The sequence below is a fragment of the Chanodichthys erythropterus genome, chromosome 12 (assembly GCF_024489055.1).
Source record: "Chanodichthys erythropterus isolate Z2021 chromosome 12, ASM2448905v1, whole genome shotgun sequence".
In the NCBI taxonomy this organism is placed as follows: domain Eukaryota; kingdom Metazoa; phylum Chordata; class Actinopteri; order Cypriniformes; family Xenocyprididae; genus Chanodichthys; species Chanodichthys erythropterus.
Window position 1 is genome coordinate 53597168 of NC_090232.1, and position 27703 is coordinate 53624870.

Consider the following 27703-nt stretch of genomic DNA (forward strand, 5'->3'; position numbering starts at 1 on the left):
AAGCTTGTTTGAGGAAACTTGGGTTTGTTGTAGCTCGTTGCCTGTGTTACTATGATTGGAAATAGCTGTCATTTGTGTTTTAACAACGTTTAGCTCATGAGTTATTGATCCAGGAAGTTCGAATCTGTGATATTGCCAACTTTACCGAACACCTTGAGTTAAGCACTGACCGCATTTCTTTATATTTCAGTCAAACAAGTTCAAACTCTAAGAGCTGCGCTTTATTTGTGTGCATTATTATCGTATGTTACTAACTGAAACACTACTGCCAGCCAGCGGGACATTAAAGAGGAAGTGTTTGTCCGAGCTCGCAAGGGAATGATAATATCTTTGCGAGGGAATGCAAAAGATTAGATTTTTTTTTTTCTTCCATCCCAATTTTTTTTCCACCACCACGTCCCTTTAGGGGCTCCATACTAATCAGCTATTCATCAAGTCATCTTACTTGAGGTTGTGGCTGTCCTGTCATTACCCAGGTTTTTTAATTTTTTTATTTTATTATTTCTCTACAGTTCTGTAGAGAAACAAATAAATTGGTTTATAGCTCAGTGGTTAGAGCAGGGCACTAGCAATGCCAAGGTCATGGGTTTGATCCCAGGGATTGCACATACTCAGAAACAAATGTATAGAATAATGCAATGTAAGTCGCTTTGGATAAAAGCATCTGCCAAATGCATAAATGTAAGTTCTACCCATTTCAGCTGACCTGTGAGATTGGTGTACTTTTCCATGTCGAATAAAGCATCTGAAATCTTCAACATGTCATCAGCTTCTTTGAGGACTTCTGTTATCCTAATGCACAAAGAGAAACATGCATGCTTATAACAGTAAAATCTGGGAAAATGTTGGACTAAATAAATCTGCTCTCACATACAAAACCTACTTGACGTCAATGATGTAGCCAATCTTGTGCTGAAGGGCCTGACGATGAAGAGTGTATCGTGTGTGAAACATGCCATAAACATTATCTGCCACCTATGGGAGAAACATAAATCAAAATATCACTGTATCTCGGACTGTAGGTGGGGATACACCCTGGACAGGCGACTGGTCTGTCACAGGCTTAATGATGATGAAGCAGTGACAAAATACATGAAGTACCTTGGGTTTGACAGAGTCATAGTGAACCCAGAAAATAATAAAGTCAAAATGTTTATCCAATTTGTAAAATATTTTACCTTCCCTAATATAAGTGAAGTTGCTCCTGTTGTAAGAGCTGTGTTTTGTTTGTTAATGAAGTTCACCACAAGACACCCCATTGATCAAGATGGTTTTCATAGTCCTACAGTTGCCCCATTATACAACCATATGCTCAGGAACTGATCACTCAAATAGCGTGGTGCATGAACTGCAATCTGTATCTCCTGATGCACCCAGTTTTATTCTGGGAGATTTTAATAATTGTACATTGGAGAAATCACTGGGACACTTCAACCAGTATAACCTGTCCAACACGTAAGAATAAAATTTTGGACTTGTGTTATGGATCGATCAAAGGAGCTTACAAATCAGTTGGTAAGCCACCTATGGGAACTTCTGATCACAATACAGTATTACTTGTTCCTACATATAAAAGCATATTTTGAAGCGTGAAAAGGCACAGGTAATTAAGAGGAAGGACTGGTCTGAAGATGTGACGGTATGTTTAAAAGGGTGTATGGAATCTACAGATTGGACAGTTTTTATGGACTCCGGTTTGGACATTGGTGAATTAACAGAAGTAATTTGTAGTTATGTGACGTTTTGTGAGGGTATGTTAATACCTGTGAAATCTTTTAAGAAATTTCCAAATAGCAAACCATGGGTCACAAAATCACTCAAGTTTCTTCTGTCAAAAAAAAATAGGGCCTTTAAAGAGGGAGACACAGTTGAGTATTTTAGGATAAAAAAAAGAAATTAAGTGTGAAATCAAAAGGGCTAAATCAGTTTACAAGGAAGATCTTGAGGTAAAATTGAGAATGGGAAATTTAGGTTCTGCTTGGGAGGGAATGTATTTGATAACAGATCAGGATAGTAGGAAAAGTAAAAATAGTATTAATGTAAATGGATTCAGTTCAGATGAAGTTTTGCCGCAGGATTTTAATATTTTTATTTAAGATTTGATGTTCATGATTTTAAAGAGCAAATTGATGGGTTGAAAAATGATTTTTAAAGTAAATGGGGAGGATCCCAGCTAACAAAAAGAAGTTGTCAGAACGTTTTGTTAACATTCTCTTTAAGTTACGAAAACGTTATTTCTGAATGTTTTTTAAACATTGAAAACGTCCAGTTTTTTTAATGTATCAAGAATGTTTTTTCTTGGTTTATATGAACGTTAGAGGAACATTCCATTCTATCATTTTGGAAATGTTATGAAAACATTATTTTTGAATATTTTCTGAACATTCAAAACACCCTGCCCCGCTAGAAATTTACATTCCCAGAACATTCTCAGAACATTCCCAATGGTGTTTAAGATGTTGTCTAGTAATGTTCCCAGAACGTTCAGAGACGGTCAAGATGTGGAGTTCTTTTAAGGTTTGGGGGACGTTATTTGGCGGACTTTCTCTGAACATTTAGGGAACCATATTTTATTTGGAAATGTTCTCAGAACATCCCTGCTGCCCTTGTCAAAAAAAAATTGATAAAATAAAAGTAGCTGCTCAAACAAAAACTATTTTTTTTTAAATGTCTTATAAAAGACAAAAAAAAAAAACAACAGCAAGATTCTGCGTATGAACAATGGTGACAAAATTTTCAGATAAACAGATTAACTCTGAACATCACAAAACAAGCTACTAAAGTGACAAAAAAGATTTTTGTTGATTATGTCTGTGTGAGATCAAAACACTGCTCAAAACTCTTGTCTGTATAATAAATTTAAAAAAAACCCCTAACCATTAATAATGCAAAACTAGCAGTTAATAGTGATGGCCGATTTCGAAACACTGCTTCATGAAGCTCCGAAGCTTCATGAATCTTTTGTTTCGAATCAGTGATTCGGAGCATGTATCAAACTGCTAAAGTCACGTGATTTTAGTAAACGAGGCTTCGTTACATCATCTCTGTTTCGAAACATTTCGAAATTTCAATGGTTCACCGATAGAAGGCGATGATAAAGTGAGCCCATGAATCATGCAGATTCACTGAGAACTATTGAACAAGTGTCTAGGGCTTTACCCTATGGTTTTACCTGATCTCCGATCAGTTTTATACAGTTGTAGATGTTTTAATTATACATTAGAATAATTAAAATTAATAATGGTAGTTATTAATCACTTATTGGCCTGTTTAGCTTGAGCCATGGAACAAAGAAACAAGCCAACATATTATACAGACACTCTATATTTAATCTTATTAGATGATTAATTAATTCCATTTAACTGATTTTACTTTCAATAAAAATTTTGTAATACATTTGTTAAAGGGTATTTTTAATGCATGTTTGGCCTGAGTTTTGTTGCATTTGCACTGTTCTGACCACTAGGGGTCACCGTGGAGACAGGTGTCAGATTGTTTCGAAGCCTCGAATCATTACGGCACATTTGATTCAACTGCTTCAGTGTTTCATGAAACCTCGATCTGCCCATCACTAGCAGTTAATACATTTGGGATGATCAGTGAATAAGGACACTGAATCACCAGCACTAAACAAACCAACTCATCTGATCAGAATTTCTCTTGCGTTTTTTGCTATAACTAGCATGTCTTGAGTCAAATCTAGTGTTAAACATCAAGAATCAAGAGCCCATCTAAAGCAAATGCTCACCTCCATAACGGTGACTTCAAACTTTATTATTTTCTATAAAACACACACGCAGAAGGTGACGTTCTTGTGACGTTGCCACACGGTCCTCTGTTGTTCATTTAATAACGTTCTGATATGAGTTTAAGGGGATGTTCTATTTTGTTTTTTTTATGGTCGCGCAAGAATGTTACAAAGAGGACATTTGGGAAGTTAACAGAACGTCCTATAGAAATAGTCCCCTAAACATTCCTAGAATGTCCTGAATGTTCCCTGAAGGTCCACCAAATAACGTCCCCCAACCCTTAAAAGAACTCCACATTGTGACTGTCTCTGAACATTCTGGGAACGTTATTAGACAACATCCTTAACACCAGTGGATGTTCTGAGAATGTTCTGGGGACGTAAAATGTCTAGCGGGGTAAACTGTCACCTAGTAACGTTCCCAGAACATTCAGAGAAGGTCACGATGTGGCTTCATCTTCTCTTCAGTTCTATTTAAATTTTTTTACAAAAATGTTAGATGAACTTCCAACCAACTTTTCAAAAACATTTAGCAAATATTAATATCAATTAGATGCTACGGCAATGTTGTTCTCACAACGTTTTCTCTCAGTGTTATGAGAATGTTCAAGTAAAAATAACATTGTATGGACGTTCCATGAACGTTGTTCTCACAACGTTTTCTCTACATAATGAGAATATTCATTAAGTACAGATTACAATGTAAGGATGTTTTTTATAAACGTTGTACTCAGAACGTATTATAATAACATTATGAAAACATTCAGCAAATAATAATAACATTAAAAGGATGTTCTGAGAATGTTATCCTAAGAACGTTTTCACTCAACATTACGAGAACATCAGTCAAGTACAAATAACGTGAAAAACTCGTTACAAGAACGTTGTTATGAGAACGTTTTTGCTCAACATTACGAGAACATCAGTCAAGTACAAATAACGTGATAAAGACGTTACAAGAACGTTGTTGTAAGAATGTTTCCTCTCAACATTATGAGAATGTATTTTAACTATGAAAACATTATAAGAATGTTCCTGAAACATTATTTTAGGAATGTTTTTTTCTAACATTTACATATCTTTTACTTAAAGGTCCCGTTCTTCGTGATCCCATGTTTCAAACTTTAGTTAGTGTGTAATGTTGTTGTTAGAGTATAAATAAAATCTGTAAAATGTTAAAGCTCAAAGTTCAATGCCAAGCGAGATATTTTATTTAACAGAAGTCGCCTACATCGAACGGCCAGTTTGGACTACATCCCTCTACTTCCTTCTTTAATGACGTCACTAAAACAGTTTTTTGACTAACCTCCGCCCACAGGAATACACAAGAGTTGCGTTTGTAGAGTGTGTTTGTCGCCATGTCGTCGAAACGCTGTTATTTTCATCCCGCAGTCCAATCACCGGGTCTGATTCCGGCTCAAATTGATAGGGTAAAATTAAAGACATGTTTACAATAACACTGAGCGCATGCATCTCCACGTTATGGTAAGAGGCGTGACCTTTCCGGGCAAGGTGCGCTAAACTGCTGTCGAATCACAACACAGGAACCGCTGGCACAATCAGAACTCGTTACGTATTTCTGAAGGAGGGACTTCATAGAACAAGGAAGTCATCAGCCCGTTTTTATGACAGTGGAAACAGCGGTATACAGATAAGTAAATTATGTGAAAAATACTGTGTTTTTTTACACGCGAAACATAAACACATGTTATATTGCACACTATAAACACAATCAAAGCTTCAAAAAAACACGAAAAACGGGACCTTTAACATTAGTGAAAGTTGTGGAAATGTTCCCCATTAGCTAGGATGATTGTCTTTTTTTAATGTGAGTGATGTGATAACAGTTTTTAAACAGTATAAAGTCAGGAAGGTACATGGGCCTGACAATATAGGGGGTAGGTTATCGAAGGAATGTGCCGAGCAGTTAGGTCCAATATTTTATGAAATTTTTGCTCTGAAGCAGTCTAAAGTGATTCCACTTTAATTTCTCACAACCCCATCAGAACAACCAAGAGGACAGAAACTTCTCAAAGGTAAATAGATGCTATGTGAAATAGATTCATAACTAAATAAAAACTTTTCAATGCAAAGGGGTGCAAACTTCTGTACTCAACTGTACATTGTAGTAGGTATAAATGGAAAAAGTCATTTACCTTGTCTCTGAAGCAGATCTGTTTTTCCCCGTTCACTTTACACACTCTTGCAGATTTCAGCAGACGCTGATGGTCAAAGCCATTAGGAATGCCCAGATAATAACAGTCTCTGTGTGAGAAGAGAGGAATTAAAGTAATTCAGTACATGATAGAACAACACAATGGTCTACATCTGTTAAGTTTCTTCAAATGCTCAATTTTAGCCTGTTCTCATGATGCTAAGTGCCTGCAACTTAGTCATACAAAAACTGCAACAATATTGCATAGAGCAGCCAAGTCCCAGCTAACAGAATTTTGTTATAAGAACGTTCTCTAAATTGCAAGAATTAGATGCTTTGTCTCCAGTCAAGACTTAGAGAAACTTGTTCATGCTTTCATCACCAGCAGGGTGGATTATTGTTATGGGCTCCTCACTGGTCTTCCCAAAAAGACCATAAGACAGCTGCAGCTCGTACAGAACGCTGCTGCCAGGATTCTGAGCAGAACCAGAAAACATGAACACATCACACCAGTCCTCAGGTCCTTGCACTGGCTTCCAGTTGCATTTAGAATTGATTTTAAAGTACTGTTACTTGTTTATAAATCACTCAATGGTCTAGGACCTCAATACATTGCAGATATGCTCATAGAATATAAACAGATCACTCAGATCATCAGGATCAAGTCATTTAGAAATACCAAGGGTTCACTCAAAGCAAGGAGAGTCTGCTTTTAGCTGTTACGCCAGCCGCAGCTGGAACCAGCTTCCAGAAGAGATCAGGTGTGCTCCAACAGTAGCCACATTCAAATCCAGACTCAAAACACATCTTTTTATCTATGCATTTGCTGATTGAGCACTGTGCTATGCACTCTCAGAAAAAAAAAAAGTACATAATTGTACCTTTAGGTGTACAATGGTACAAAGGTACAAATTTGTACCCTTGTGATTTGTACCTTAAGAGACCAGTTTTGTACCTTTGGTGACAATTGAAGGAAAGAGAGAAAAAAGGTGTTATTTAATGTTTTATGGAATGTTTCATTTCAAGTCACCATGAAAGAGGTCAGCGTTTGCTTTAGTTGGGCTCTTGACTCTTTACCTTTTATTATTAATTTTTCTCTGGCTGCTCCAACTTTGTGTTTGTAAAGCACATTTGTTATGGTCAGAACATAGGATCTGGTCACAATATAATTTGATGATGATGTAACCATCATGTGGTGGCCTGATGTCATTTAGAGTCTAAATCTCTGATTGTGTGCTTGATGTGTAGCTTTAGTATTAATGATTGTAGTCCTGTGATTTTACAGCTTGAGATCCAACAATAGTATGACTTTTTTTCTTTTTTTTTTAAAGAATAATACATTATGCATTGAAGCTTCAGTGTTTAAACACACACAGACATCAAGAATCAGCATCTGATTCTCAAGAACGGTGACGATAAATAAATCCAAAATACTGACAAACAGATCAACATCACAAAACAAGCTACTGTCACAACAAAACAACAGAAAAATAAAGCAAACATGAACAATCTACAAAAATTACAGGACAATTCAGCTGCATAATTTATTCATGCAGCAATGCATGATGGGAGCCATGGATGAGTTTTGATTGGTGGCTCCCATCATGCACTGCAACATGAAGCACTTTGTTTGATTGTCACCATTGTTGAGGGTCATATGCTGATTCTTGATGTCTGTGTGTGTTTAAAAAAACCCTTCAGATTATAAAAGCTCTGCTGGATCTCAAGCGGTAACAGAGATTTACTATAAAGAAATAATATAACGTTTATATCACCAGTTAATACTGGATGTCACCAATGAATCTGGCCATTTCACAATGAGAAAACACAACCATTATGACTGTGCTTCCCAAAGCATTGCAAACCTAAATTGATGAACTTTGGCTCATAGCACTTTTGGGAAACACAGCTCAGATCATAGTTTCTCTGGCATTGCAAATGTGTTCTACAAATGTACTCGGTTACTAACGTAACCTCGGTTCCCTGAGATACGGAACGAGTACTGCGTATGGGGAAAGGTCTCCTTTTTCCCCGTTACTGAAGCCTTTTTCAATAACGCAGTGTAACTGCATCGTTATTGGTTCATTCATAGACAAGTTGTTGAGCCAATGACGGCGCGGCATAGCTGCGCGGCCTATGGCGACAGAGTGTGCGAATATTCCCGCCAAAATGGGCGGGGTTTAGGGCTATATAAGCGGGCGTTTCGCCATAGGATTTCAGGTCATTCGACTGAAGCGACGACACTGAAGCCGCAGCCTCGTGGCACGGCATGTAACGCAGTACTCGTTCCGTATCTCAGGGAACCGAGGTTACGTTAGTAACCGAGTATGTTCCCTTTCGATACTTCGCTCGTAATGCGTATGGGGAACAAATTCAACCGCGCCGTGCCACGGCAGGGAACGACTGGACTTGTCTTGGGCACCGTGAGGGAACCAGAGGACAAGTGAGAAGGCCGGAGCCGTCGAACCCTCGTTACACTACAAAAAGGGAGTTAACTCCCAGAGTGGCATGAAGCGGAGCTCGATAGAGGCCGCTGGATCATACCGAGAGGACCCGAGCTTGTAAGGTCGGGACATCCAAATGATAAAATCTGACAAAAGTGGACGGCGAGGACCAGCCGGCCGCCTCACAGATGTCTTTAATCGAAACTCCACTAGACCAGGCCCAAGAGGAAGCCATTCCTCTAGTAGAGTGAGCTCTAACTCCTATGGGGCAGTCGAGGCACATAGAGGACGTTGAAAGACGTTTCTTTGAGACCGAAGACCATTTGGTGTGGCCACCAAAGCAGATAAAGAGCTGATCAGATTGCCAAAAAGGCTGTGATCGATCAACGTAGGTCCTTAATGCCCTGACAGGGCAGAGTAATTCCAGCTCTCGCTCGTCCGACGAGAGGGAAAGCGCTGAGAGGGAAATGACCTGTGCTCTGAAAGGAGTCGAGAGCACCTTAGGGACGTAGCCATGCCTAGGTTTCAAAATGACTTTGGAGTCATTGGGCCCGAACTCAAGGCATGCAGGGCTCACGGAGAGGGCCTGCAAGTCGCCAACTCGCTTAACCGATGCTAGTGCAAGTAGCAGAGCGGTTTTGAGCGTCAGGGGCCTGAAGTCAGCTGAACGCAGTGGCTCAAAGGGAGGCCCTTTAAGAGCTCTAAGGACCAAAGAGAGGTCCCAGGTGGGAACAGTAAGAGGACGAGGAGGATTTAATCACCTAGAACCTCTCAAGAAACGCACCACGAGGTTGTTTCGTCCCACTGACTGGCCAGCGATAGGAGCGTGAAACGCTGCAATGGCTGCTACGTAAACTTTGAGCGTTGAAGGGGTGCGATCCAGATCCAAACGCTCCTGGAGGAAAGACAGTATCAGAGATACGTCACACTCCACTGGGTCTATGTTGCGTGTAGAACACCAGCCAACAAAGACTGACCATTTCTGGGCGTAGAAGCGTCTCGTGGACGGAGCTCTCGCCTGAGAAATGGTATTCAGCACGTCCCTGGGGAGGTTAGCAGGCTCCCGTCGAGGGACCAGAGGTGCAGAGCCCAGAGTTCTGGCTGGGGATGCCAAATCGTCCTGTTCGCCTGAGAGAGGAGGTCCCGTCTCAGGGGGATCAGCCACGGAGATTTTGTGGAAAGCCTGAACAGCTCTGAGGACCAAACTTCGCTCGTGACGTGACTTCGGCTCGGAGGACATGAGCGTCGTCCGTGTTGACTGAAGTCTGAACCAGTGATGGGAATAACGGCGTTATAAATAAATCGGTTTTCATCCGAGTAAGCTCTCTCTCAGCCATAGGACCTGCAAATTTTTTTTCTCTGGTGTGTGCTGCGGTAAGTCATACACAAATATAATTTTAAACTGATAATAATGTACGATGCGCTGTGTGTGTGTCTGTCAGAGCATGCACGCGAAGCGCGAGCTCAAACCAGAATACCCTTTTTGATGCTTGATCGAAAATATGTGAAATGATTTTTTTTTCTAGTCGACTAGTAGTTGTTCATTTAAGCTATTAGTTGACTAATCACATTTATATTAATTTAATTTCTTAAATACTGAGAGAATAAACCATAATAAGGAATGTTTACATAATAAAGGCTATATAGCACTCAATGGCACGCATAATTGCCATAAAGAACCGGCAAAAGTAATGATTATGAGTGTGACAAAAACAGTAAGGAGACATTTTAATTGTTTATTAATAAAGTAATGTTTTCTGAATCAGTGTCGGCTGCAAAGATGAAGTTGACATTGCTGATTCTCATTGCTGATCATCTGCTCATATGGACGCGTCTAGAGAGATAACGCACATTTCATTCGGATTAGGCTACATAATCAGAGTAGCCTCTTTCTTTTCGTTTTTAATAACTTCATTTTCATTAAAGTAGATATTTCAAGCATTCTATAGATATATTTCTCATGTCTGCGAGGCAAGCAGCCTCTGAGTTTCGGTTCATTTAGCCTATAAGACACGCTCCAGTTCACGCGCCAGTGATCGCGCCCGCGCCTCCATGTCATGATTTTATTGTCTGCTATATTTGCTTGTTATATATTAAATCAAAGCAATTGGTAGATGAAACATTGATTAAAATTAAGATACAATTTTTACAAAACGAAATTCACTTTAAAGAAAGGCTTTCTACAAAGCAAAACTTAATGAAGTGGTCAAAATCTTATCTGACCCACTCCATGTCTCCCGATATATTTGCGCATCTTATGATGCATCTTACTCATGCTGTTCACTAACTTTTCATAATCGAATAAATGGATTTAAAACATAACATAGGACTATTTAAACATAAATATGAAACTACGTTTTCTTTAATGGCTACCAACACAGTACAGAGAAATTTCATGTCGTGAGCAAGAGCGGATCATGAGTCAGGAGTCGCATCAAGAATAATTTATTCTTAGACTTATATGTAATATTGGGGGCATTCAATTTATTTGGCATATTTTTATTTATTTATTTATTTTTTTAAAGTAACGCAATAGTTACTTTCCCTGGTAATTAGTTACTTTTATAATGATGTAACTCAGTTACTAACTCCGTTACTATTTGTGAGAAGTAACTAGTAACTATAACTATTTACTTTTTTAAAGCAACGTGACAAACACTGGTCTGAACAGATCTGTGATCTGGCCTTCGGGCAAACTGAAGCGAGTAGCCTTGACTTATGGTTCCCAGAACCCAGCTTGACACTCCGGGGATGGCCCGCCAGGCCTCGGCCCGCGTGACAAGGGGCTGAATGGTATTGGGTGACGGGCCGCCAATCGGGGGCCCGTGCACCGGAAAGAGTGGAAGAGGAACTTCGCTCTTTCTTAGAGAAGGTAAAATATTCATAGTGTTCGCCATAAGAATGGCATTTTGCATGGACGCAGCACTGGGCCCAGTTAGCACAATACTGAACATATCTCCCACGCCTGGAGCTGAACGAGGCGGAGGGGGGGTGGAACGAAAGAGCTTTTGGGGTGGTCCGGCCGTGGCGAGACTTTGCCCCATCCTCTTCCTTCCTGAAAAATCAGGAAGGCTTAGGAGGCGTCGGGTCCAGCATAATTTTAGGCCGGGGTCCCTGACGTTGCCTCGGGAAGGAGGAGCGCCTAGGATGGCGCTGTTCCTTGGGTGGTGCTGCCTGAGAGGTAGAGGGGGCAGGTTTGTTCTGCTGAGCCGGCGCAGACTTGGGGCGGCTGGAAGCAGACGTGGAGCTAAAGCGTTTAGGCAGGAAGTGTCGCATAGCCTGAGACGACTTGTGTGCTGCAGTAAAACGCTCCGTAAAGCCCTCTACTGCTGGCCCGAAGAGACCAGAGGGAGAGACCGGGGCATCCAAAAAGGCCGTCTTGTCCATCTCCTTAATCTCAGTCAGGTTGAGCCACAAATGGCGCTCAAGCACGACCAGGCTGGCCATGGATCGTCAAATGGCCTGAGCTGTGGCCTTTGTGGCACGCAGGGCTAAGTCAGTGGCGCTGCGGAGGTCACGGAAGGCAGGTGCATCGACGCCGGACTCGTCCAGAGAACGGAGGAGCTTCGCTTGAAACACCTGGAGAATAGCCATGGTGTGCAGCGCTGAGGCAGCCTGGCCCACGGACGTGTATGCTCTGCCTGCCAGGGCAGAAGTGGTCCTGCAGGGCTTGGATGGAAGGGCCCTCTTAGTTTTCCAACCCACAGCCGTGGGGGGACAGAGGTGAGCCGCCACTGCTTCGTCCAGGGGCGGTAGATGCTCGTAACCCTTCTCTTCTGAGCCACCCACAGAGGTGAGAGCTGAATAATGTGTAGTACGTAGGCGGGCAGAATACGGGGCGCGCCACAACTTCATCAGCTCATCGTGAACCTCTGGGAAAAACGGTGCGGCGCGTTGACGAGGGGCCTGGCGGGGACCCGGCAGGAACCACTCGTCGAGCCTGCTCCGTGATGGCTCCTCTGGCGGAGCCCATTCGAGGTCCAAAATCTCTACTGCTTTCGAGAGGATGCGGAAGAGCTCGGCATCCATACCCGGCTTGCAGTCAATGGGCTCCAGCGAGGGAAGGCGGGCGGGGTCAGAATCACCGGCCCAACCTTTGGTTTCAGAGGCCGCGAGAGACATGAAGTCATCAAGCGGCTCGTCCTCAGAACCGCCAAAAGAGACGAGGTCGCTCGCATCTGCTGAGGGACGCAGCTCAGAGCGGGAGAACAGGACGGTGGGCTGCTCTCTCGGGGAGAGGGTGAGGCACGCGGGGAAGCCGGCGTGACGTCATCCAACTCGGTGCGCTGGGCCGCTCTGCCCCGGCAGCGGCAATAAACCACGGCAAAATCCCTCTTTTAGGCGCGCCGGATGGCGGCAGGAGACGGGCTGGCAGGCGGCCGGAAGCGGGAAGCGGGCGACTCGAGACGGCGCTCAAGGTGGCAGTCGACGAGGGCACCAGCGCTGCTTCGTCGGCGAGCTCAGCAGTCCGCTGCGGGAGCCTCTTCGACGGCGGCGAGAGTTTCTTCCCAAGCGAGCTTCTTCCAGGCGGCGAAGGCTTCAGCCGGAGATCAGCGAGGAACGATGTGAAGTCATCGCTGAAGGAAAGAGAACTGAAATCCTATGGCGAAACGCCTGCTTATATAGCCCTAAACCCCACCCATTTTGGCGGGAATATTCATGCAACTATGCCGCGCCGTCATTGGTTCAACAACTTGTCTATGAATGAACCAATGACGATGCAGTTACGCTGCGTTATTGAAAAAGGCTTCAGTAGCGGGGAAAAAGGAGACCTTTCCCCATACGCAGTACGAGTGAAGTATCGAAAAGGAAACATAAAGTTGGAGCAGCCAGAGATAAATTAATGTTAATAAATAAAGTCAAGAGCCCAACTAAAGGAAATGCTTTTCACCATAATGGTGACTTCAAACTAAACTTTCATTCAAACATTAACATCTAAACATCTGTTAATTCTCAATAAGAACTTTTGTTGATGTATGACAGAAATCAAATCAAACTGGTTAATAATAAGTGTAATAATGTTTAATGGCTGGAAGTCAGTTGTAGATGTTGTGTCTCTCTCTTTTTCTCTTGTTGTTTCTTCAGTGATTCTGCTTATTATCATCAGGTGTCTCCACTAATTGTCAATCACCACTCAATCATCAATCAATTATCTCATTAACTTTAACACTGCTTCAGTGTTAATTTTTAACACCCGGCCAGATGGACTCATATGTACACTTTGGGTGTTAATTTAACACTGGGGATTTTGCTGTGTGACGGACAACAAAAAAACTCCATGAAATTTCCTAACTCTTCCATCTAGATAGCAAAATTCTGTTTTTACTGTTTCTTATGTGTTCCATTATTATTATGTATTTGGTTCTTCTTTATGTAAAGCACTTTGAATTACCATTGTGTATGAAATGTGCTATACAAATAAAATTGCCTTGCCTAAATATCCAGTGTTGGTTCTGGGAACATTAAAAACGTCCAGTTTTCTTGACATTAGAGGAACATTTTTATAAGGTATAATGTTCCTCAAATGTTCTTTCAACTTAATTTTGATCTAAAATTCAACATTGTAGGAACGTTTATTTGTAACATTCCAAGAACATGAAAATGTTCCGTTTCCTTAATGTTAGTAGAATGTTATTTAAAGGTTAGTATGATGTTCCTGAAACATTCTTTCAATCATTCAAACACCTTCTGTGAACAAACACTGAAAGAAAGAGAAATAAGAACACAAACTACAACTTTCTTCAGCCACAGCCTTAAATGAACTGAAGATAAAAGACATTAAATCTCTGAAGATCTGATTAAACAACTCCACAAACAGCATTACCAGCTTCACTTATTATTAACCAGACTGACTTTATTTCTGTCACACGTCCACAGAAGCTCTTATTGAGAATTAATAGAGGTTTAAATGTTTTGTTTGATGTCATCATCATGGAGATCAGTGTTTGCTTTAGTTGAGCTCTTGAGCCCTGACAGTTATAGAATTGCTTCTTTATCAACAATTGCAGATGGGTTTTTTTTTTCACTTTAATGCAGTGATATGTCTGTTATTAAAAACAAACATGTTGATCTTTGTCAGTGCAGAAATGTTTTCTAAAAAAACACATGCAATTGCTGATAAAAATCAATTCTATAACAGTCAGGGCTGAAGAGCTCAACTAAAGCAACCACCAACCTCCATGATGGTGACCTCAAATGAAACATCTAAACTTCTGTTAATTCTCAATAAGAGCTTGTGTAGACGTGTGACAGAAATAAAGTCAGTCTGGTTAGTAATAAGTGAAGCTGGTAATGCTGTTTGTGGAGTTGTTTAATCAGATTGTAAGGCCCGCCCAATCGGCCCAATGGCGGTTTCCCACAGGACGGGGAAGGTTTCTTGCACGTTCCATCTTTTCAGTGTGGCAAAGTAGTTTAATTCCAAATAATCTTTTATCTGACTCCATGTTATTATGACCTCAAATTTAGTTTATAATGTCAATTGATTATTGGTCATTTGTATAATAATTTGGCTTTACATTTGAATATTCTATTTAACTCTTTACTCTTATTGTACTTGTTCATTCGGTTCTCAGTGTCGCACAGGGTCCTCGCACTGGCCATTCATTAATATGTGGGCCCACGATCACAAACTCGCCAGTCTTGGTCACTAGACAGAGGTAATTGACTATACTGTTTAGAAGGCCGCTTTCATGCTTGCTCTATCTAAAAGTATTTGTTTAGTCCCCATAGATCTGTATACACTTGAATTAAAGTAACACTGACTCTAGTCAGAGGTCACAACCACTACTACAGATAAGCCGACCAATATTACTTCTCTTATAGCAGCTTTGGTTTGGTTATGCCATGGTTTCCCATGTACACTTAGCTAGAGTACACAGTAAAATCCCCAGTGTTAAATTAACACCCAAAGTGTACATATGAGTCCATCTTGCCGGGTGTTAAAAAGTAACACTGAAGCAGTGTTAAAGTTAATGAGATAATTGATTGATGATTGAGTGATGATTGACAATTAGTGGAGACACCTGATGATAATAAGCAGAATCACTGAAGAAACAACAAGAGAAAAAGAGAGAGACACAACAACTACAACTGACTTCCAGCCATTAAACATTATTACACTTATTATTAACCAGTTTGATTTGATTTCTGTCATACATCAACAAAAGTTCTTACTGAGAATTAACAGATGTTTAGATGTTAATGTTTGAATGAAAGTTTAGTTTGAAGTCACCATGATGGTGAAAAGCATTTCCTTTAGTTGGGCTCTTGACTCTTTTTATTAACATTAATTTATCTCTGACTGCTCCAACTTTGTGTTTGTAAAGCACATTTGTTATGGCCAGAGAAACTCTGATCTGAGCTGTGTTTCCCAAAAGTGCTGTGAGCCAAAGTTGATCAATTTAGGTTTACAATGCTTTGGGAAGCACAGTCATAATGGTTGTGTTTTCTCATTGTGAAATGACCAGATTCATTGGTGACATCCAGTATTAACTGGTGATATAGATGTTATATTATTTCTTTATAGTAAATCTGTTACCGCTTGAGATCCAGTAGAGCTTTTATGATCTGAAGGGTTTTTTTGAAACACACACAGACATCAAGAATCAGCATATGACCCTCAACAATGGTGACAATCAAGTGCTTCATGTTGCAGTGCATGATGGGAGCCACCAATCAAAACTCATCCATGGCTCCCATCATGCATTGCTGCATGAATAAATTATGCAGCTGAATTGTCCTGTAATTTTTGTAGATTGTTCATGTTTGCTTTTATTTTTCTGTTGTTTTGTTGTGACAGTAGCTTGTTTTGTGATGTTCAGAGTTGATCTGTTTGTCAGTATTTTGTATTTATTTATCGTCACCGTTCTTGAGAATCAGATGCTGATTCTTGATGTCTGTGTGTGTTTAAACATTAAAGCTTCAGTGTGTAATGTATTATTCTTAAAAAAAAAAATAAAAAAAAGTCATACTATTGTTGGATCTCAAGCTGTAAAATCACAGGACTACAATCATTAATACTAAAGCTACACAAACACACAGTCAGAGATTTAGACTCTAAATGACATCAGGCCATCACATGATGATTATATCATCATCAAAAAAAATTGTGACCAGATCAAATGTGCTTTACAAACACAAAGTTGGAGCAGCCAGAAAAAAATTAATAATAAAAGGTAAAGAGTCAAGAGCCCAACTAAAGCAAACGCTGACCTCTTTCATGGTGACTTGAAATGAAACATTCATAAAACATTAATTAACACCTTTTTACTCTCTTTCCTTCAGTGATTCTGCTTATTATCATCAGGTGTCTCCACTAATTGTCATTCATCACTCAATCATCAATCAATTATCTCATTAACTTTAACACTGCTTCAGTGTTACTTTTTAACACCCGGCAAGATGGACTCATATATACACTTTGGGTGTTAATTTAACACTGGGGATTTTACTGTGTAACATTACAATAAACAGAGGTAAGGCTCACCCTATTTAGGTTGGTCGATCAACATTTTGTTGTCCTAAATGGAAATTCCCTTTTAGCCTTTACAGTCTAAGTACACTTGAACTAATGCCAAGCGTTAGTCGGAGCTCTAAAATCACAGTTGGTGTGCCCAGGAGGTAATTTAGATGAAAGACCCTGGGAAAGGGACACACCCATGGTTGCAACCAAAGTATCCCTAAACTCTTAAAGGTCCCGTTCTTCGTGATCCCATGTTTCAAACTTTAGTTAGTGTGTAATTTTGTTGTTAGAGTATAAATAAAATCTGTAAAATGTTAAAGCTCAAAGTTCAATGCCAAGCGAGATATTTTATTTAACAGAAGTCGCCTACATCGAACGGCCAGTTTGGACTACATCCCTCTACTTCCTTCTTTAATGACGTCACTAAAACAGTTTTTTGACTAACCTCCGCCCACAGGAATACACAAGAGTTGCGTTTGTAGAGTGTGTTTGTCGCCATGTCGTCGAAACGCTGTTATTTTCATCCCGCAGTCCAATCACCGGGTCTGATTCCGGCTCAGATTGATAGGGTAAAATTAAAGACATGTTTACAATAACACTGAGCGCATGCATCTCCACGTTATGGTAAGAGGCGTGACCTTTCCGGGCAAGATGCGCTAAACTGCTGTCGAATCACAACACAGGAACCGCTGGCACAATCAGAACTCGTTACGTATTTCTGAAGGAGGGACTTCATAGAACAAGGAAGTCATCAGCCCGTTTTTATGACAGTGGAAACAGCGGTATACAGATAAGTCAATTATGTGAAAAATACTGTGTTTTTTTACACGCGAAACATGAACACATGTTATATTGCACACTATAAACACAATCAAAGCTTCAAAAAAACACGAAAAACGGGACCTTTAAAACTTTTAATACCTTTGGTTTACTTTCATGTAGATGAAACCATTGTACCAGTTGCACTGAGACATTTCAAATGATACCAAACATGACTGTTAATTCATTTGCATTGACAGAACATTATAATTTGTATATAATTTTTTTAAGTGAACTGAGTGATGGGAAGAATGTGTAAAGGGAAGGAAGTGGGGGAGAAGGAGCAAATGTGAAGGAAGGACAGGATGGAAAGAAGCTTTCCCGCAACTTCACGCTGTGGGGTGTGGAGACAAATGGCTGTATGCGTTTGTGCTGTCCATATCTCAGGAGATCAAAGTATCTGAGGATCTGTTTATCTTACAAGATCTTCAGAGATTTAATGTCTTTTATCTTCAGTTCATCTAAGGCTGTGGCTGAAGAAAGTTGTAGTTTGTGTTCTTATTTCTCTTTCTTTCAGTGTTTGTTCACAGCAGGTGTTTGAATGATTGAAAGAATGTTTCAGGAACATCATACTAACCTTTAAATAACATTCTACTAACATTAAGAAAACTGAACATTTTATGTTCTTGGAATGTTACAAATCAACGTTCCTACAATGTTGAATTTTAGATCAAAATTAAGTTGAAAGAAAGTTTGAGGAACATTATACCTTATAAAAACTTCCCTGTAACGTCAAGAAAACTGGACGATTTTAATGTTCCCAGAACCAACACTGAATATTTAGAGAATGTTCTTATAACAAAATTCTGTTAGCTGGCAACATGGCAGAAAAAAAAGAAGTACACTGAATTTACATTGAATCTTCAATAAAACATTAAAACATATTTAATTATTTTTTTTAATATAAGCAAAGTTGGTAATGCTTCTGTTGACAGGACATTTCAATTATACACAAACTGCCAATTTTTTATTTTTTTCATGGACTGTAAAACAATTTATAACAAAACAAAACAACAATATAAACAATTTAAACCTTCTTTAAAATACTACGTACCGAGCCAAATAGTCCCATTTGTCCACATCAATGCCGTTTACTTTATTTGCCACAATCTCGTACAGAAAAGCCTTTTCTGCTGACCGCTGGAAGATGGAAAACACTTTGAACTTTAACACTGTTTCCTGATAAACACTGTCTGTAACAGAAGCTTAAAATAACAATGTTTTACCTGACTAACTCTTGGCTCTTTCCTGATTAATTGTCCAATGAAGATGATGTCTTCATCTGGATTTAATCCGGACTCTTTCATGGCCTTTTTCAGATTATTTTTCTCTATCATGTGCTTAAACATCTCAACAGATGCCTCCTCATGCTTGAGAATATGAACAACATAAAAAAGTACAATGATAGTGCTGTACACATGATCAAACTATTACATTACACTACAACTAACCCTTTAAGCATTAGCATCTACATACATACAATGTAGCTCACTGACCTGTGATCAGATCATATTTATATCTGTACAGGGAAATTATGATGCTTACCTGCCAATTCAAATCTGAGAAATGAAAAAGAGATTTTATTATGTAAGACATGTATAATACATCCACTGTTTAGCTGATTCTTTTATGCACACTCTCTCTCTCTAACTCACACACACACAAACACACACACACACACACACACACACACACACACACACACACACACACACACACAGGTTTGTATTGCTATCTTAGTGAGAACATTGCATAGACTTCCATCAATTTTATATCAGGTCAATGATACTTTCTTTCCCCAAACCCAACCCCTACTCCTAAACTTAACCATCACAGAATCATCCCAGCTAGAAATTTGTAATGCTCTGGGAATGTTTTCAGCAGCAAGTTTTATTTTTGTTCCCAGAATGTTCTGCTAAAAGGTAGGAAAATATTCTCTAAAAACATTCTAAAAAATGTTTAGTGATAACGTTGATAGAACATTATCCCCTAACATTCTTATTAAGTGTTTAGCGGGAAGCTTTCCATTGGCCGCTGGATGTGAACTCAAATGTTGCTTAGACTTCAAATTTTGGTTGAAAGTGAAACTTTGTTTAACGTCAAGCTCAACATTATTAAGCAACTCACAAACAGCATTAGCTTCACTTAAACCAGACTGACTTTATTTCTGTAGTGTACAAAAGTTCTTGTTGAGAATGAAAAGAGGTTTAGATGTTGACGTTTTATTAAAAATAATAGTTATGTTTGCTATCACCATTATGTAGATCAGTGTTTGCTTTAGTTGGGCAGTTTGACCTGACATTGAAATGTTAATTTTTGTTTAACTGCTATAACTGGGTTTGTTATGTAAACAACAGCCAAAATAATTGTGATCAGATGATGTTGACTACTTCTTGATGAGAAATATATGATCATCATAATGGTCTGACCAACTGGGTAACTGGTTGCGTTGGTATTTTTCTACAGCATGACAACAAACAGTGTTTTAATCAACGGATCTGTATAATTAAAAACAAATAAATCACATTACATAAAACATTTTACTGAGCCTCTTAAACACACAGAGACATCAAGAATCAGCATATGAATCTCAACAATGGTGACGTGCTTCATGTTGCAATGCATTCTGGGAGCCATGGATGAGTTTTGTATGGTGCACTGAGAATGCATTGCAGCATGAAGCATGTCACCATTGTTGAGATTAATACACTGATTCTTGATGTTTGAGTGTGTCTCAATGACAAAAAGAGTTTACAATTTTTTTTTTTTTTTTTTTTTTTAAATGCTTGAGATTATCTGATTAAAAAACACTTAGATCTAATGCTATAAAATCACAGAGTTGTTATAACAAATAATGTGAAATTAACACCATAGATTAAATTGGGTGAAGTCAGATTATCAAACTACTCTCTGGTAGAGACCTGCACGTGATCTGCGGGACCCAACGCAACAGAGTGCGGTGTGGGACAAGATTTGATGGGCACATGTAGGTGCGGGCGGTGAGACACTACTTGTGTGTGGGTTGAAGGGTTAAAAAGGTTTGCGGGACTCCAAACAAAAACTAATAAATTGTTATTCATATATTGCAAAAAAGCAACAACACTCTCAAAAAGGATGTGTTAATTAATAACACATTTTTTGTGTTATGGCTATTTTAACATATTTTGTATCATTTTAAGTTGATCATGTGTATAGAGAGAGAGAGAGAGAGAGAGAGAGAAACAACACTGTGTCCAACACAACATGTGTTAACTATCATCCAATCACACTGTAATAATTGAAAATATCTAAAGATACTTTAAAATGAACAAAGACATTTGCTTTACCATTTCAACCCCCTCTCTCTTGCTACAAGGGCCATTTGGAAGACACAGAGGTGCTGATAGTGATCAAGCCCTGAGGGGCCAAGATGTGTGTACATCGGGGGTCTACAAATGGTCACACCTTTAGTACAGTGGGGGGAAGTTTTAATCTTCTGATTGGTCAGTTTGAATGTCTCACATTTGAGTTTTGGTCACATGGTCAGGGAAGGGATAAAAGAAGATTGTAACTATTGCTCTGTCTTTCTTGGATTCTTGGCTTTCCTTGGGCACTCTCTGGTCCCCTCTCTCTCTCTCTCTCATTCTCTCTCTCTCTCTCTCTCTCTCTCTCTCGGGTAACTTTTTTCATACATGCTGTGTATGATTAATGGTATATGATTTTATCATCTCATACATCTATTTTATAATTATTTTAAGTGTAACCATAATCAGATATTGTCATTAAACCCTTTCAATTACAAATGATGTGCTAACTAGTTTTGATTTAGTATTAACATTAATGTGCTCCCTATTGCAATACAATATTGTCACACTATAGCAACGCTCTCCCACATATTTTGCTATTATAACTGCGCTTATTTCCGTCGTTGGTATAAGTTGCAGTGGGTGGTAATAGACAAGAAATTCACAGTTTTCTAACATCTTGCTGATGAAGTTTCTTTAATCACTCGGCAAACCTTACAGCCTGAACCGCTGTAGGAGTTCCACCCTTACAGATGGTGCCGAAACCCGGGATCCCTTGCAGTGAGTTTTCTGAAATCTACTTTGATCGGTCGTCAGAATGAGGACATTTTTTCACAGTTGATCTTTTGAATGGATTAAAGCTGACCTTCTCACCAAGGAATGGGTAAGTCTGTTTTAATTGTTTAATGGTATGATATTCAGATCTCCTCAGGGATGGAAGGGAACATTTCTGGAAAGAGTGACATATTGTTTGCTTTATGGAGCAAAAAAGTTGAGCCTACTTTGTGCAAACTCAAGAAACAATATATTGGGATAAAATGTTCAGATGATGAAATGCTCAAATGGTGGGACATAATTGGCAAACACCAAAAGAAATCAAAACATGGTGAAATAATTGAGGCTTTAAACTTCATAAGTTGTGGTCACTGGGTAGGGGTAGACCTCCACCTTATTTTCAGAAAAATAGGAAACCACATTCTAAGAGCAAAGATCAACGCTCATTTGCAGGTAAAACTCTAAGTGAGTTAACTGCATTGTTCATGCAAGGCCTCTAGCTATTAACTTCACTTGCTACTGTAGAAGATTTTTTATGGTGAAAATTTAGTATATTATAGTAAAGATGATGTACTTTATTCTACCATAAAATCATAAACTCACATGTGTGTAGGGCTGAACAGGTGTGTGCTGAAAATATGATAGCATGCTGTAAACAAGAAATTTGAATCTGTTTGTGTGAATGGAAAATCCTGTTTCCAGTTGAAGACTGTAAAATGACCTTTCCAATAATATCTATAGAATGTATGGCAAAGGGCAGTTGCCTGAGTATATAAGGAGACTGTAGAAGCAATTCAGCAGCTGTCTCTGAGACTGGGATGAGCTGTCTCTGTGGAAAGACGCTCCTTTATTGGCAATAAAGTAAACCTTCTGGAATTAAAGATATTTAAGAAGTGATTTTTTAACATAAAGTAGAAACCACAACACTACACTGTAAAATCCAATAAGTAAACCTTACTTAAAAAAAGCATGCAGACCGATTGCCTTGAATAAACCAAGTAAGGTGAAATAGGAATAGTATGTAGAACTAACAAGTGCCTGTCCACACAGCAGGGGACTCCTAGGCGGATCTGCATTCAAGTCACCAAACCCGCGTGACTGTCACATCCGTTTTGACGTCGCCCAGAGGATCAGGTCTGCATCCGGGCGGTGCCATAAATTCTACTGTCAATCAGCGGATCTTGAGCGGACCCATGTCGGATCCGCGGACGCGCACGCGCCATTTAATGTTACGGTTGTATCAATTTGCGGGTCCCAAACGGACCCGCCGCGGAGGTAAGGTTTTAATCGCGGATGCGGAGCGGATGCAGCGCGGAGCCAAGGCGGGGTCCGCGATCCACCTTCGTTACAGATCCATCACTGCGCGCAAGTGGACTCCGATACGGGTCCATTCACGGCAGAGGTGGAAAGTCCAGGGGTCAGAAAGTAAAAGTCCTGCCATATTTTTTTCCACCCGCTGAAGCAGTGTTAAAGTTAATGAGATAATTAAGTGATTAATTGAGTGATGATTGAGCATTATTGAAGACACCTGATGATAACAAGCAGAATCACCAAAGGAGAAAATCACAATTTTTTTAGACACCATCACAGAGGTCATGGTTTGCTTTAGTTGGGCTCTTGATCCTTCACTTTTTAATATTAGATTTTGTTTGGGCTGTTGTAACAGCCAGACAAACAAACAGAAAAGATGATCAGGTGGTGTTGGTTATGTTTTCACATAATCATTATTTGATCTGAATCTCTGAATTCATTTAGAGCCCAATCTCTGAGTTAGATTTACATTATTGTAAATCTAACTCAGCAGCACTGTGATTCTACAGCACAAGATCAGCTTTATCAATAAAATATAAAGGATTTCTTAAAAGTTGTTCTGATCCAAAAAAGAAACCTTCTTTTAGTCACACACAGACATCAAGAATCAGCCTGTGAATCTCAAGGACGGTGTCAAGCAACATATTCTGATCAACAGATCAACTCTGAACATTAGAAAACAAGCTACTAAAAAGTCACATAAAAACAGCAAAATTTAAATAGTGAGAATAAAGAAAATTACTAAGACAATTCATCTCATAATTTATTCATGCAGCAATGCATGATGGGAGCCATGGATGAATTTTGATTGGTGGCTCCCAGAATGCACTGCAACATGCTTTATTATTCTCACCACTGTTGAGATTCACAGACTGATTCTTGATGTCTGTGTCTCTAAATGAGAGCATTTTTTTTTTCTAAGAACAACTTTTGATGAAACTTTTGAATTAATTTGAAAAAAAAACTGGATCTTCTGCGTTGAATCACAGTGCTGCTGTAATCAGTAATGTAAATCTAACTCAGAGATTGGGCTCTAAATGAGTTCAGTGATTCAGATCAAATAATGATTATGTGAAAACATAACCAACACCACCTGACCATCTTTTCTCTTTGCTTGTCTGGTTGGTTTTAATGCAGTTAAAACTGCCCAAATAAATTCTAACATTAGAAAGTCAAGGATCAAGAGCCCAACTAAAGCAAACCATGACCTCTGTGATGGTGTCTTAAAAATTGTGATTTTTCTCCTTTGGTGATTTTGCTTATCATCATCAGGTATCTTCAATAATGGTCAATCATCACTCAATTAATCACTTATTTATCTCATTAATGCTTCAGTGGGTGGAAAAAAAATATGGCAGGACTTTTACTCTCTGAGCCCTGGACTTTCCACCTCTGCCGCGATACCTCCGAGGTGGATCCGCCACGGAGTCCTTTTGCTGTGTGGGTGTCTAGTATTGTACACTTACAAGAGAGTTCCAGTAACTTAAAACAAATTTGTATCGTATACTTAATCATTTACTTTAGATGTGGTAAAAAGGTACAAATTTGTACCCTTGTGATTTGTACCTTAAGAGACCAGTTTTGTACATTTGGTGACAATTTTGTACCTTTATTTAACAGTACAAAAATTGACCCTTCAAAAAGGGGACAAAATTGGCTTTGACAGCGTACAATCGTTGACTATAATGAGATATATATATTTTACACACACACACACTGAATTAAAATCAGAATTTATTAAATCCTTTTCATTTTCACATTTTACAACATTTCATTTTAAACACATTTTTAAACATTCCATATGAGTCCATCTTACCGGGTGTTAAAAAGTAACACTGAAGCAGTGTTAAAGTTAATGAGATAATTGATTGATGATTGAGTGATGATTGACAATTAGTGGAGACACCTGATGATAATAAGCAGAATCACTGAAGAAACAACAAGAGAAAAAGAGAGAGACACAACAACTACAACTGACTTCCAGCCATTAAACATTATTACACTTATTATTAACCAGTTTGATTTGATTTCTGTCACACATCAACAAAAGTTCTTACTGAGAATGAACAGATGTTTAGATGTTAATGTTTGAATGAAAGTTTAGTTTGAAGTCACCATGATGGTGAAAAGCATTTCCTTTAGTTGGGCTCTTGACTCTATTAACATTAATTTATCTCTGGCTGCTCCAGCTTTGTGTTTGTAAAGCACATTTGTTATGGCCAGAGAAACTATGATCTGAGCTGTGTTTCCCAAAAGTGCTGTGAGCCAGAGTTGATCAATTTAGGTTTATAATGCTTTGGGAAGCACAGTCATAATGGTTGTGTTTTCTCATTGTGAAATGGTCAGATTCATTGGTGACATCCAGTATTAACTGGTGATATAGATGTTATATTATTTCTTTATAGTAAATCTCTGTTACTGCTTGAGATCCAGCAGAGCTTTTATGATCTGAAGGGTTTTTTGAAACACACACAGACATCAAGAATCAGCATATGACCCTCAACAATGGTGACAATCAAGTGCTTCATGTTGCAGTGCATGATGGGAGCCACCAATCAAAACTCATCCATGGCTCCCATCATGCATTGCTGCATGAATAAATTATGCAGCTGAATTGTCCTGTAATTTTCGTAGATTGTTCATGTTTGCTTTTATTTCTCTGTTGTTTTGTTGTGACAGTAGCTTGTTTTGTGATGTTCAGAGTTGATCTGTTTGTCAGTATTTTGTATTTATTTATCGTCACCGTTCTTGAGAATCAAATGCTGATTCTTGATATCTGTGTGTTTAAACATTGAAGCTTCAGTGTGTAATGTATTATTCTTAAAAAAGTTATACTGCTGTTGGATCTCAAGCTGTAAAATCACAGGACTACAATCATTAATACTAAAGCTACACATCAAGCACACAGTCAGAGATTTAGACTCTAAACAACATCAGACCATCACATGATGATTATATCATCAAATTGTATTGAGACCATAACAAATGTGCTTTACTAACACAAAGTTGGAGCAGCCAAAGAAAAATTAATAATAAAAGGTAAAGAGTCAAGAGCCCAACTAAAGCAAACGCTGACCTCTTTCATGGTGACTTGAAATGAAACATTCATAAAACATTAATTAACAACTTTTTTCTCTCTTTCCTTCAGTGATTCTGCTTCTTATCATCAGGTGTCACCACTAATTGTCAATCATCACTCAATCATCAATCAATTATCTCATTAACTTTAACACTGCTTCAGTGTTACTTTTTAACACCCGGCAAGATGGACTCATATGGAATGTTTAAAAATGTGTTTAAAATGAAATGTTGTAAAATATGAAAATGAAAAGGATTTAATAAATTCTGATTTTAATTCAGTGTGTGTGTGTGTGTAAAATATATATATCTCATTATAGTCAATGATTGTACACTGTCAAAGGCAATTTTGTCCCCTTTTTGAAGGGTCAATTTTTGTACTGTTAAATAAAGGTACAAAATTGTCACCAAAGGTACAAAACTGGTCTCTCAAGGTACAAATCACAAGGGTACAAATTTGTACCTTTTTACCATTGTACCCCTAAAGGTACAATTATGTACTTTATTTTCTGAGAGTGTTGAAGTAAAGTAAACTCGGTAATTCCAAGTTGTATGCAGAAAACATCACTTTAGCACAACTTGCATAAATGAGTTAGGAATACTCACAAAGTGTATTTTACTTTAAATGATTTAGTTGTTTAAAATAGTAATTCTGAGTAGTCTATACTAAGACAAGTACATCTAAAGTAAATGATTAAGTATACGATACAAATTTGTTTTAAGTTACTGGAACTCTCTTGTAAGTGTACAATACTAGACAGGCACTTGTTAGTTCTACATACTATTCCTATTTCACCTTACTTGGTTTTTCAAGGCAATCGGTCTGCATGCTTTTTTTAAGTAAGGTTTACTTATTGGATTTTAGTGGATTAGCAGCCCAATAGCAATGATCCTGTTTGTATTTCCAAACCTGTAATTGTGCTAAACATGTTGTGCGCATAGAATACATTTAATTACATTTTCACGGCATGTCGCAATCCGTGACGAAGCAGGCGAGAGCCAATGAACGTTGATATCACTGCCGTAAAACGTGTCGTGTAAAGCTTTTTGAGGCGGCAATTTTTGAATTCATAACGATCGCTGGATTTGTTTACGGTCTCTGTTGAGGACGGAGATGAAGATTGGCAGATGAAGAATTCAATTTGGATCTGTTCCTCGCAGTCGTATGGATTATAAAGATGTGGATTAAAGCGGATTAAATTGACTTTTGTGAATGTATGCTGCGTTTTGGTGTATTTTCTAGTCCTGTGTCTGAGAAAACGCCTTTTGTGTCCCATGGCGAACAAAATAAGTATTAAATGATAAATAATGGTTAATTAATGGTAAATAATCCTTAACAGGGACAATACACTAAGCATTGTTACACACAGACAACCGATGCCATGTACATAGGGCATATAGCATAAAGCTAGTTTGAAGAAGTGATGACATGGTTTAGAATCTCTAATGATGTTACAATATGTTTTATAGGTAAAAATAAAATTAATCATTTGACCCACTGAGCAAATTATGTCCAGAAGATGTCTTTTTGAGGTCTTGTCTCAGGTTGAAAAGACGTCCACTGAGGGGCCAGAATGAAAGTTTTTATGACGTCTTTTTTTGACGTCTTCTGGACATCCGATATAGACG

General features: G+C 38.8%; 1 protein-coding gene across 1 annotated transcript in view; it reads right to left on the reverse strand.

Moving 5' to 3' along the window:
- Positions 1 to 27703, reverse strand: part of LOC137032470 (deoxynucleoside triphosphate triphosphohydrolase SAMHD1-like) — a 71907-nt gene that overhangs the window by 13804 nt on the left and 30400 nt on the right. The window contains exons 5-10 of the mRNA XM_067404233.1: positions 24380 to 24386; positions 18863 to 18997; positions 18682 to 18806; positions 5905 to 6013; positions 884 to 975; positions 707 to 792 (exon numbers count right to left, since the gene is read on the reverse strand). Of these exons, the coding sequence (XP_067260334.1) occupies positions 707 to 792; positions 884 to 975; positions 5905 to 6013; positions 18682 to 18806; positions 18863 to 18997; positions 24380 to 24386 (554 nt within the window). The remainder of the gene's footprint in view (positions 1 to 706; positions 793 to 883; positions 976 to 5904; positions 6014 to 18681; positions 18807 to 18862; positions 18998 to 24379; positions 24387 to 27703) is intronic.